Genomic DNA, 12748 nt, shown 5'->3' on the forward strand with positions numbered 1-12748 from the left:
TTTATTTCTTTGATTGAATTCTCCGAATCACTCCTCTCCCACGTCGCGCCACCTGCCTTTCCCATTTACCAGGCCGGATGTTCACAGATACCCTTTATTAACCCCGCCGGTTTTTGTCGCTGCTTCCTAGCAGCAGTTTTCTGCCAACTACTCGGTCTTGCGGGTTGCTGTGTCAGTCTTTCATTGTTCATCTCTTCGACAAACACTAGCGGTACATCGCTATTCGACAAAAGCTCTTCGAGGAGGACCTATCGCAGCAGACTTTTTCTTTCCTACGTTGTTTTATCGAACCGTCATCTACCATTTCAGCTGGTCTTCAACCCAGCATCGCATACTCGAACGAATCCGGTTCAGAAACACTCGCGCGGTCGACACACGGGGCTTGTTTGTACGGATCGCACGGCGCGCTTTCACGAATCTGTAGCGGGCTATACCGAATCACTTTGCTATTCGTCCTGGCTCAGCAGCAGTAACACGTCTCGAGGGAAAGAAGGCCCCAAAGGCCTCTACGTCAAACAGCAACAAAAGCTTCTAGAATCTGCCGCAATGTCTCGCCCAGATTCTTCGCTGGACAGCAGCGAGAAGGACAGGAACGCGCCGCTGGACCACCCTCATTCTGATCAATCCACAACCGAGACGAAGTTCTCCGACAGCAACAACAACAACCATCATGAAGACAAGAAACAAGATGTTGAAGGAAGAATACCAACCAGTGCCGCCTCCGCTACAGTGGCCACTGCAGAGCACGAATTGTACGAACCTTACGACAACGGCTATCACTTCCCACCCGCACACACCAAGTCGCAGTCCATGAAAATTGGCGCAAAAGCGTTCTGGAATTACACTTGCACGCCTCTCGGCTTCTTTGTCGTTCTCTACGGCTTGAACGTTGTTGCTTGGGGCGGTATGCTGTTTCTGCTACTTTGTAATGCGTCCCCGGCCATGTGCTACCCGACATGCAATGATATCAACTCCCCCCGGCGCAAGTGGATCGAATGGGATTCCCAGATTCTGAATGCTCTGTTCTGCGTCACAGGTTTCGGACTGGCACCGTGGAGATTCCGTGATTTATACTTCTTGATGCAATATCGCATTCTGAAGAAATCTGAAGCTCTTGGCCGGCTTGCGGGAATACACCGCGGATGGTTCCGTTTGCCTGGGTCTGATCAATTGCCCGTCCATATTGGCCCCGAAAACGTCACGGAGCTGGCAAACGAACGTCCTGTGTTGCACATCCCGCACCCCGAGAAAGCTATTCCAAACGCACCCCTCACCGGAGTTCGAGCACCCCCAACGGCAATTTGGAAAATGGACTTTGTCATCTGGTTCAATGTGTGGAATACATTCTTGCAGTGTGTTCTCTCGGGCTTCATGTGGGGAATGAACAGATTTGATCGACCCAGTTGGTCCACTGGTCTTTTCGTTGCGCTCGCCTGTTTGGCGGCTGCCATAGGAGGCTTGATGATGTTCTTCGAGGGTAAGAAAGTAAAGAGCATTGAAGGCGTGCCGCTCAGCAAAGAAGATGAGGAGCGTCTGGCAAAGGATAAGGAAATGGGAGTTCATCATTACAACAACATCAAGGACAAGAAGCCCAAGGAAAAGAAGTGAGGGGTTACGTGGGCTTGAGCCACAGATGAGATACCTACACACGAAGAGTAATACAATACGCAATGACAATTTTATCTGCTGAAAGTGACAATGATGCTTTCTACGGTGCTACATCATTTCGGTCAATGGTCTGGAGCGAAAGATGGCTCCCAATTATGGTGTATCGTATGGGGATCCTAACGGGCAGGTGGATGCTGAAAACAACTGATGAAAATGTGGTTCTGAACGATGTCGCTTGCAAGGCCTATATCAAACTCCACGCATGGTCAAAGCGGCTTTGCCATCTTCATCAGACTCAAGGGGACAAATGTGTTACTGACCACTTTCAAATCACTTTGGGGTTTACCTTCTCCTCTTTCACTGACGAGGCAGAAAATTACGTGACAAAAGTTCCCTTTCGGTTGCTTTACTCTTCTGGCTTACCATGACCCAACCTAAGGTAAGGCACATTGATGGTTGACATTGCGGCTAACCGGTCAGAGGCTCACATGGACGCGTGACCAACTCCGGAACGCTAAACGACCAAAAGCCAGGTACCTAGCTTGGAAGCGGATTAGAAGTCAGAAGGTGCATAGGCACGGGGCCGCGAGCATCCATTTCAGGGAGCCGGGTGGGCTGCGGAAGTGACATTGGCTTTCCTGAGGTACTCCGACACCTAAGCACAGCACAGAAGGTACCCGAGGTACGAGCCCGACCACCGGCGTCCACCTTAGGTATCCACTGATAAGCGGCTCGTTCCATCGCTCAGCTCAACACCTCCGCCACGTCCAGACGATTACAACCGTTACATCAACCTTCATCTCGACGACGCCGACGACGACGACGACGACTGCTGCTGTGCTTGTCCAAAGCACATATCCCCTCCCTCTAGCCTCCCCCGGCTGCGTATTTCCCAACAGTAGTCTCCTCTGATATCGATATTACAGGGGTGACTGGAAAAGGATATATTCGGTTCTGCACCATCTCGTCTCTCACAACTCTACCTGCCCATAGTCGTCTCGCCGGTCAAGTTCGACAGCTCGCTCAACATGGCTTCCCGGGCCCTTATCCCCTTTCTTGTCGGCATGATGCTGTTGACAGGCGTCTGCAATACCCTTCTCACAAAGTATCAGGTATGTTGTCACTCCTTGGCTCCTGAAACCCAGACGCTAACTCAGCTTCCCCCAATAGGACATGCAATGCGTCCGCAACTGCGATGCGAAGGACCTCACGAAACGGGCATACTTTAACCAACCTGTACTCCAGACCGCACAGATGTTTGTGGGAGAGATGGGTTGTTGGCTGGTTATTGGTTTGATGAACCTGTATCGTCGCTACGGACCTGGAGCAAACCCCACGTCTAACGGCTACGAGGCCGTTAACACGAATGATGCCGATAATGCAGATGCTCCTCTTGTCGGCAACGTGGATGGGCGCCCGAAGCCTCAAGAAGAGGAAAGCGGTGCTATCCTACGCGGGCCTCGTATTTTGCTACTGGCGCTCCCAGCCATCTGCGATATCCTCGGTACAACGCTGATGAACATTGGTCTTTTGTTGGTTGCGGCCTCCATCTACCAAATGACTCGCGGCGCCCTCGTTCTCTTCGTCGGAGTGTTCAGCGTCATTTTCCTCAAGCGCAGACTCTTTTTGTTCCAATGGCTGTCCCTCGTCGGCGTTGTCACGGGCGTCGCAATTGTTGGGTTGGCTGGTGCCATCTACCACGAGAGCACGAATGAGGCTGACGTCGAAGAAGGCTCCCCCGAGTCTAATGCCTTATTGACTGTTGTGGGTGTTCTTCTCATTGCCGGCGCTCAGATCTTCACTGCGACACAGTTTGTTTTGGAAGAATGGATTCTGGAAAGGTCATCCATCGAACCTATCCGTGTTGTTGGGTTCGAAGGTCTTTTCGGCTTTACTGTCACCGTCATTGGCATGATTGTCTTGCACCTAGCTATCGGGAAAACTGATGCTGGGCGCTACGGATACTTTGACATGGCCGAGGGCTGGAGGCAACTCACGCAGAACAGAGCCATCGGGATTTCCAGCATCTTGATCATGATTAGTATCGGGTACGTCAATCCCTTTTACCTGACAAGTAGACGATTTACTAATGTGCTCCGTTGCAGTGGTTTCAACTTCTTTGGTCTCTCCGTCACCAGAAGCGTCAGCGCTACCTCGAGATCTACGATTGACACGTGCAGAACTCTCTTCATCTGGATCGTCTCCCTCGGGCTCCATTGGGAGACCTTCAAGTGGCTGCAAGTCGTTGGATTTGGCCTGCTTGTCTACTTTACCTTCCTCTTCAACGGAATTGTGCAACCCCCTTTCCGATTTCTTGTCCCTGACGAAGAGGTGGAGGAACTACTTCCGGAGGAGCCCATCGAACACCAGTGAAGAGCAGGGGCATGGTATGTTAAAGCTGGGCTGTGATTGTATTCATCCTTTGGCCAGAGTCTCTGCTTCAGATTGTAGCTTGAATCGAAATAGAGGTATGGAAGCGGCTGTATTCTAGGCGTACGAGAATTGGTTACTCAAAGACATGGTTCAGCTGCACTACACGAATCGTCTCTATTGTGCTCCAACTAAGACTGAATGAGGAACACCAATGCCATATTTCAAAGCAACCCTAAATAAAGATCTCCTGACTTCTTGGTTGAGCGGGAGGTGTGAATGCTGACAGAATTGAGGGATCAGCTGACAGCCGACTGACAAGTACATGCCGCTCTCACGCAGTCAGATGAAACCCGACTGCCTGGCCAGGCGCTGCGATCGACCCCAAATGAAGACCGTCCTATACACCAAGAAACGCCGCCCGTATGTAAGGCAGCATGGTGCCTTTGCCCCCGAAAAGAAACCCGACGAACTGAGCTCAAACGCCATATCTCAACACAATATCCCTTTCCCCTGAGGAAGCTTTGCTTGCCACGCGAAAGATCTAGGTGACGTTGCAAAGAAGCTCAGCCTCGAGAATGAACTTGCCCTCCTTGTACTTCTCCGTAGCTTCGTATGCTTTATCATACTTCCAGCCAACAGTCTCCTTGCACTGCTTGCAGGTGATGTCGCGTACGATGTGTCGTCCGGTCGTCATGTTTCGTTCGCTGGGCTCGCCTGTCTCGATGTTGACGACGCTGTTGAATAGGTATGCTTTGCCATGCTGGCCTCGAAAATTCTATTGGTGACACAACCGTCAGTACGTGTACACGAAGAGCCACCGGAGAAGTGGAGGCGACGTCTGCTTGCGCGGGCCAAAGCTTGCTGGATCATGCGACATGCAGCAGTGAGGAGAGAATATCGCGATCAAACATACCCGGCTTATGATGTCCTCATGGTTCGACAGATGCGCCTTGCATGTTTTGCAGCCGTAGACCTTGTTACTGTTCAAGTACGTATTGTATGCCAGCCCCATATTGTGCAAAGCCTCCTTCTGCGCAGGCAGGATACGGTGGGAGACGGAACGGTTGTGTCTGGTCGTGAAGCCTTGCCACTCGATAGCGGCAGGCAGCTTCGGATTTGGTCCTGTTGTCGATATGCTTCTTGCAAAGTCGCAGGAAAGAAGGAGAGCTACCTCCTCGTAGCGCTTTACCGAAGGACAGAATGGAGATAACGTGAAGGTAGGTTTTCCGGGTTGACGTGTTAGGTGTCTTGAAGTCCGGAAAAGGGTGTAGGGCAGGCGGGTGTGCGGGAGACGGGAAGGGGATACGTGCCCAGGCCGGATGGATGCGGCGAATGCTCAGGTGAGGTGAGGGTGCAGCTGAGGTAGACGGGAGAGATAAGATAGCCCGCTGAAGCGCGCCCGCCGTGGACCCTTCTGAAATCACCAGTCCGATGTGCGACGGACGTCAGCAACGTTCGAATTCCTTGGAGTGGGGACCGAGCTGAGCTGGACCTCTGAGGGAAGCACTGGGGCCAGGCTGGGTGACTTTTCTTTTGTGTGTTAAGTTGAGCCCAGAGATCTGTTAGCTATTTCGCTGTTTCCGTCTTGGGCCGTCAAGATGCAGATTAAAGAATCTTATTCATCAAAGAATGCGGAGGACGAGGAGGGTTAGAAAGGCAGCAGCTGGTCTACCTTAGCTGACAGAAGGCAACGGCGGAAGGAGGGGTCGGTGAAGGAGCCGGGATGGTCGACAGGGGACATGACACTGGGAGTGCACTGGTGACATTCCGACCATACCTTAGGTAAGGCAACCAAGGTAGGTACCTTAAGCAAGCCACGGAAACAGCACACTACATATGGATACCCCTACCTGAAGGTAAGTCAAGGTGGGCTGGGTTTCAGTGACATATCTCGCACGGGATTCCCCACTATGCCTTTTAGATACATGAAATGTGTGATATCACATATACATAGAACTACGGTCTAAATCGATCCCCTATATATACATTGAACTAACCCGTTGTGCCTCGCGCAAGGCAGGTACGGTGCAACCTCATACTAAGGTAATAAGTCACCCTTTGCTCTTTTGTGGATTTGTATTGCTTCGCAGCACGTCGACTTCGCCTGACGCAAAACGTCTTGAAACCCCATTGCGTCTCTGCTGCAGTTGCGCGAGCATGCCCTTTTCATCTTACCACGAGAAAGCCTCTTCGTTGAAGTCAATGGCTGAATCGTGCTGGCGATCGCGAACAGCGCGGCGCACCTCATCGCTAAGAGCGCCAGGACCGCAGACACTGATGCCCATGGTTCCAACCTGTGACTCCTGCTCGGCCTTGATGAGCGTCTCGATGTTGGGGCGGCCAGGGAACATTTGAACAGTAGACGAAGGGCTGTGAATCTCCTTGGTTGATCTGGGCCGACTGACGAAGAGCATGATCCGGAGAACATCTCTGCGTTTCTCCATGGCGAGGATCTCCGTCATCCAAGGTCGAATCCACTCGAGATGCTCAGGGCTCTGGATGGTCCAGATGAGAATAACCTTTCTTGCGGCGACAGTTCCGTTCGCATAGCCAGCAACGAGATCGCGTACGTGAGGTACTTGATGAGTAATGCCAACACCGCCGGCAAACAGCATCACCGTGCCATAAGAGCGCATACTATGCAGTCCGCCATAAGGTCCCTCCACCATGCATGTCGTAGTCATCTTGCCCTCGGGACAAGCAGCGGCCTTACGATACAGTGTGTCGGTCATTCCGGTGCGGGCGCGAATGATGAAGGACATGGTGGTCTTGCGCATGGCGAGAATATCTTGACGGTTAAGGGAGCCCTTCTCGGCCATAGGATCCTCAGCCTCCTCGCTCCAAGCGACGGAAAAGGGATGAGACTGCAGCAAGCTGAGGGACGGCATGTACATGTAGGCATGCTGGCCGGGTCCGAAGGTCCAGGGTCGAGCCATCGTCACCGTAACACGGCATGCGTTGCCGGGAAGAGCTTCGACGAGAGCCTTGCTACCTCCGTGCCCGACATTGCCGTAAAACACCCTCCAAGCACGCCAGACACGGTCACCGCCCCAGAAGATGATTACGGGCCACATGTACTTTAGCTGGGGCAGGGCCTTCATCTGTAAATGGTACCAGGTACCAACGACAGCCGTGATGGCGAGCAAAATGTGAAGAAATTTGAACGTCTCGTAGAAGGCGTGTCTGATCGGGCTAGAAGCCTGGATTCCGATGGCCACGAAAGCGCAAGTGGCCTTTCATGAAGGTTAGCCTCATTATTTCAATGTCATTTTACTACTTGGGGCGTATTTCCCACTTACAACAAAACCAAAGAGCAAGAAGGGAACAGTCGTTGCTGAGGTAATAGCCGCCTGCCAGCTGCTCTTGTTGGCAGTGTTGGCCATCCAAGCCAGTGTATGCGCAAGAGCCTCCAAAATGACGATGCGGCCGAACCAACGATGCAACAAATTGAAGGTGTCGAATGACATGCCAAGCATGGGAATCAAAGGGTTGTTTCGGCCACCCATCAGGAACAAGGGAATCTACACTCCGGTTAGTGTTTACTGAGTGAGTGTCGTCTCGGGCCTGACCAGTACAAGTTTCCTTGCTATCAAGACTCGATCATTAGGACAAGGTGTTTGCGACTCACCATGTTCACAACAGCCAAGGTACCAGTTCGGTTCCTCAGCTGCGAGGCAGCGGCGGCAAAAGAGCCGGCAAAGGGGATGTTAATGACACAGAAAGCAATGTTCGTGGCGAAGTAACCGGTCAGGAACAGAAGCTGGAGTCGACTGGGCAGGGTGCCGACATTGATGGCAGAGCTGAGCTGGATTTCGCGGTTGTGACGCTTGCTCATGACCGGGGCGTAGAGGATGTTCTTCTTCATCCAGGAGACCTTGGAGTCCGACTGGGCAAAGTAGCGCTGGTTGTCGTTGTTGAGACAGGCAACGGTACGAACATATCTGACGATGACGGTCCATACTCTCCAAATAATGACGGCTGCGGCAATGGCAGCGCAGATGTAATACAGGTAATTGGAGAGGGAGACGTTCTCGTTGGCGGCGTCGATAGCTGCCTGTTGCTCCTCGGGAGACTTCGTTGCGCCTCCAGCGGCCATGGCGAAGGTTTGATTCGAAGATATGAAAGGCTTAGACCAGAATATATAGAAAGAGTTTGTGTGTGAGGTTTTGTTGACCCGTCGTCGTGATAGGTTGTCCTACTTCCAATATGCCCCCAAGTTGCACAGCAAATGTACCGGAAGTCGAAAGAGAAGGTGGCTCGTTTGCGCGTTGTCGAGAGTAAGTCGCCTACAAGGAGATTGGTCGAGGCAGTTGATCAGACACTAAGTCGTATGGATTTATGTGTTTTAGTTTTTCGTTCTTCTTTCCCGTCTTTTGGAATATATCTTCGAAGCCGGCACGATAGGTACTTCCAAAAGGGGTGGGCCAGTAGAAAGAAGCGTCAAAAAATGTAGTCAATGCAAAAACAGAACGGGCGTCAGTGGAAAGAGAAATTCAACGTCTTTGGGCCAGAGACGTCAGCTGACAACCCAAGTCTGGTAAGACAAGGGAGTTTGTGAAAGGGAAAGACGAGAAGAGAACAAATGGCCGTGGAGTGGAAGGAAAGAGAGAGAGGGGAGAGAGGGAGCAGAAATTGTGAGGAATAAGAGGCGAGAGATATCAGTGATGTAAGTACGGATACCAGACATACCACTGAGGTACATAATTAGGTACTTCGTAACTCACATTACCCTAGGTACCTACGTTCACTAGTTGGACGGGAATGACTGGACTGGACTTGCGCAAGGCAAAGGGGAGTCCGACTAGGAATTAGTCGACCCCGGGCCCCAAGATGGTGCGTTCCTGGATCCTCTCTGGGAGGGCTGCACCGTGTGGGCCGTCACCCGAGAGTGTGTGAGTGGAGGTGTGTGAACTGATACGGCCCAGTTGATGGAGACTAAAACACCGTTTTCCACAAGACAAGGAGGGACTGCTCTCTCCGCAAATGTGGATGTCCCCAGATAGAGAGAAAAGGAAGTGCTTCCCAGTCGCTCCGAGGCACTACATCCACAGTTGACCTAGGATACGAAGTATGTACATGTCATCAGAGACGAGACCGCAAGGGCAGGGTGCCAGCTACGGATATTCCACCCGATGACTCTGGAGTACGGATACATTCACAGTGGGCGCTGTCAATTTGGAAACAGAGAACACATGACATTACGCAAGATTCTGGCCAAGTCAAGTCGAGACGAGGCGCGGCCCTCGGGACATGCAGGGCAGGACATGACTATGCGATTGCAGGGTGCATGTTGACAGGCAAACAGGGGTAACATCGGCAAGGGAGTTGGACTTCCATCTGGTACGCGGCATTCGTACGGCAGTTGAAAGGGGAGGAGAAAGTGTATGTGTGTGTGTGTGGGTGTGTGGGTGTGCGCGCGCGCTTGGGAGTGCGTGGTGTGTGTGCGTGTGTGTGACCAGAGCAGCTGAGAGATCGGATTCCTTAGTAATAAGGAGAAGGGCCACAGGAGAGGCAGAGAACCTAACAGAGCAACAAGGGCCGCTGACAGGCACGGGATGACATTGAGGTGAGAAAGAGAGGACGACAGGCGGTAGGGATAGACGAGGTGCTACCTTACCATGATCAAAGGTACGTACTGAAAGGACGCACCGCAGCAGGTCAGGGAGCCACGATGCAGGGGCTTGCATGCGCAAGAGGTGGGGTTCCAGGTTCCAGGTTGCCCGAAAGGCACATACTAGGAAATACGTACTGTTTTCCAAGTCTCCCCTCACTTTCCAACTTCACGTTTCCATTTCCATTTTCGAAGGATGGGAGACGACGATAACTTGATAAGATATGCTGACGCAAGGCAAGGACCCGACCTATTACCCCTTCAGGCCTCTACGATGCCGTGGCCGCGGGTGTCTGTCTGGCCCTTATCTGTCTCTAACACACAACTCTGTCGGTCTGTCGGTCTCTGCCATGCCCTCCCTGCCTTATGATGAGTGTCTTTCCTGGCTCCAATGGCACCTGATCCTGGCTGAGCCTGGCGGTTGTGAAGCTGATTGGCTGAAAGATTTATTCGTACCTTGCAGATGGTGAGCTGGTGTCGTGGAAGGGCCAATGCTAGGCGGATAGTCAGGGGCTAGCACTTTACACTTCACACAACCTAACTCAACGCCATCGACCATAGCCAGTTACAACTTACCACACCGCACGCACACCGGGCCAAGGCCCATTTAACAATGGTGTCGCCGACTCGCCGTTATTCATAGCATGCCAGTAGCCATGCAACGGAACACATGGCTAAAGTTGTGTGCCAAGTCACGAACAAGCACTTCTGCTGTACAGAGTGCTCCGTACACTGTAAGACACGGCACACAAAAGGAAGGGTATCCGAAGAAGGGAAACTTTATGGCGCACCCATCCAGGGGACAATTTCAGGACTGCCTCTCTTATACGATGTAGCCGTAGCCGGTGTGTCTTTTCTTAAACCTTGACTCTCTACACGACGCAGAAGCACGGGCAAAGATGGTGGTCTTGTGATTCTTGCCTGTTCTTGTCATTTCCATCCATCTAGATATCGATGGCCTTTGCGAGCGTCCTTAGACCCAGTCCGACTGTGTCTGTACGAAGATGTTAGAGCCAACACCCACCCAGGCTTTGATTGGCGTGGCTAACTATCTTACACCGACAGGATGTTCCCGTCAAGTCTGTTCAGTGGCATACACGCAGGCTGGCAGCAAGAGAAGGGACTTATCCTACCTAACTCCGTACCTTACAGATCAGGTACACTATGTACAGTATGTTGGAAGACGAAGATAAAAAACGATCTGAGAATCCACTTTTCCAGAAAGCCTCTGAAACAAGCCGCTCCCAAGACCAAGGCTGCACTAAGCCAATCAAGGCACAGCCCCGGTGGAGTTGGCCACGAGTAACGGGGCTGCTCAGCCGTGCTAGACTACTACCTTAGTGTACGTATCTACCCTACGGAGTACACTGTAACTCAACCGGCCGGCTGCGACTACCCTACTGCGTAAACAACCGATACCCTACCCTTTTTTTCCCCATCATCCCACCAACACTGCAAACTTCTGACTTGGCACTACCAGCCTTGGTCTCCGAACGGCCAATTTGTTATTACGACATGCGTCCAATTGCGCAAGTCGGAATGGGAAGATGCAGGAGCTGGTTACTGTGCGTCTCGGTCCTGTCACACCAAGGAAGCACCGGTGGAGGCCCGCAACCACCACCTATGCAGTCGAATAACTCCATGGCTCCGAAACTGAGGGCTTAAACCAATCTTACAGAGCGCATCCAGGACACATCCAGGAAACACTCCCACACCACTACACCAGGAGTCACCGAATGCCCCGTCGATCGGGTCCGCGTCTCATCCGCATCTTTATTGCCCACTGTCTTTGCGCTCTTCGTCCGGTCTTCTGACACCGACCCAGGCGCCAGATCACTGCACAACATCGTCACATTCGACTAAAACAGCCAGGACGAGCGACTCGCCGCCCACTTTACACCTGTCTGAAGCAACCTGACCCGATCCCTTCGGCTATACTTGTCCGTCTGCAACGTGCCGTGTCTGGGATGTGGTCGGCCACACGGCGGGAGAGTGGGGGTTGATGCACGGCGGAAGCCAACGAGAACCAACGAGAACCAGGCCATTGCACGACGCAGCATTCTCCCGAAGGAGCGGCGTGGCGGCGTAGCCCTGGGGCTGATGCGAGATGCGAGCAAACGATGAAAACAGACTGCGATCGACCTCAGTCACTGCCTGAACCACTGCATGGTATCGTCATCTGGAGTTACACAGATCCCCCGGCCCGCCATGCCTTTGCCAGCTCAACTCGCCCGTATCCCGCTAAAGAAGTTTTCGTTTGCCAAGAGAGTCAATGCTAGATGTTGTTCTATGCATTCCGCATCAGCATTACTACGGTGGCCCTTTTCGTGTTTGCTTTCCATGTAAGTGAGCGGACTTTGGACCATCACCACCTATGTTACTGGCCGTAGGGGGCTATGTAATCCACGCGAAGCTTCAATCGTGGCAGGAAATACGTCTTGTGCCTTACTGGTCTCCAACGTGTTTCTTTTCATCTTTTGCTTCTTTGAGTGTTCTTTTTGTTCTTTCCTTATTTTACCTTTCCCGCCTGACTATCGCCAGACTCAGCTCCGAGGTTTCCAACGCCCACCAATCCCGGGGAAATCAAAGGGGTACCTGGGTTGGTCAAACATGCAGCCGCCGATGGTTCTGTGTACGTCAAATGCGCTGCCGCGCTTCCAAAATATAATCTTCGAGCCGCAGAAAACGAAAATGTCTCGTTGCTAAATTGCAAGTCGGTTTCTAGTGTGACTATCCTCGGAATCTGACCGCGACAGCAAGTGTTTGCCATTTGCCATCGATGCTGTCTGCTGGCGTGCCTACCTATACCTGGCAATGCGCGTGTACACGACACACCAGAGTTCTCTCGCCCTAGGCTCTCGGGATGACGTTTCAGTCGGGTACAGTTTCTGAATTTTGCATGATCGATGGACATGGGATAAGTCATCTCCTCGGTCCTAGCCCGCGCGGGCCTTGACTCAGACGACACAGCGGAAGAAGAAACGCCCCAGCCTCAGCGCGAAATTGATTTGCAGATGGCTTGATTCGCTAGCTAGCCAACTTCTAGTCGGGGCTGTCTGCGAGTACATGTTGACCGTTTGTCACGACCATGCCGCCGCAGTCATTGGATCGCATTCTGAGACGAGTGAGGTGCTAGACTCTGGAGATCTCAATGGG

General features: G+C 52.3%; 4 protein-coding genes across 4 annotated transcripts; 2 read left to right on the plus strand and 2 right to left on the minus strand.

The window, feature by feature from the left end:
- Positions 1–546: 546 nt before the first annotated feature.
- BDZ83DRAFT_746584 (uncharacterized protein) lies at positions 547–1608 on the plus strand (the record flags this gene model as incomplete). Its single annotated transcript, XM_060513292.1, has 1 exon — positions 547–1608. The coding sequence occupies one exon, from the start codon at positions 547–549 to the stop codon at positions 1606–1608; it is 1062 nt and encodes a 353-aa protein (XP_060371223.1).
- A 1028-nt stretch (positions 1609–2636) lies between these two features.
- On the plus strand, positions 2637–3981 carry BDZ83DRAFT_746585 (uncharacterized protein; the record flags this gene model as incomplete). The annotated part of the gene is made up of 3 exons (XM_060513293.1): positions 2637–2720; positions 2779–3656; positions 3714–3981. The coding sequence occupies 3 exons, from the start codon at positions 2637–2639 to the stop codon at positions 3979–3981; spliced, it is 1230 nt and encodes a 409-aa protein (XP_060371224.1).
- Positions 3982–4522: 541 nt separating this feature from the next.
- Positions 4523–4993, minus strand: BDZ83DRAFT_746586 (Yippee/Mis18; the record flags this gene model as incomplete). The annotated part of the gene is made up of 2 exons (XM_060513294.1): positions 4523–4756; positions 4895–4993. The coding sequence occupies 2 exons, from the start codon at positions 4991–4993 to the stop codon at positions 4523–4525; spliced, it is 333 nt and encodes a 110-aa protein (XP_060371225.1).
- A 1159-nt stretch (positions 4994–6152) lies between these two features.
- BDZ83DRAFT_565242 (ferric reductase like transmembrane component) lies at positions 6153–8077 on the minus strand (the record flags this gene model as incomplete). The annotated part of the gene is made up of 3 exons (XM_060503729.1): positions 6153–7214; positions 7281–7502; positions 7610–8077. 3 exons carry the CDS (start codon positions 8075–8077, stop codon positions 6153–6155), a joined length of 1752 nt encoding a protein of 583 aa, XP_060371226.1.
- Between the last annotated feature and the right edge of the window lie 4671 nt (positions 8078–12748).

Source organism: Colletotrichum acutatum (assembly GCF_030867785.1).
Source record: "Colletotrichum acutatum strain CBS 112980 chromosome Unknown BDZ83scaffold_3, whole genome shotgun sequence".
Taxonomy (NCBI): domain Eukaryota; kingdom Fungi; phylum Ascomycota; class Sordariomycetes; order Glomerellales; family Glomerellaceae; genus Colletotrichum; species Colletotrichum acutatum.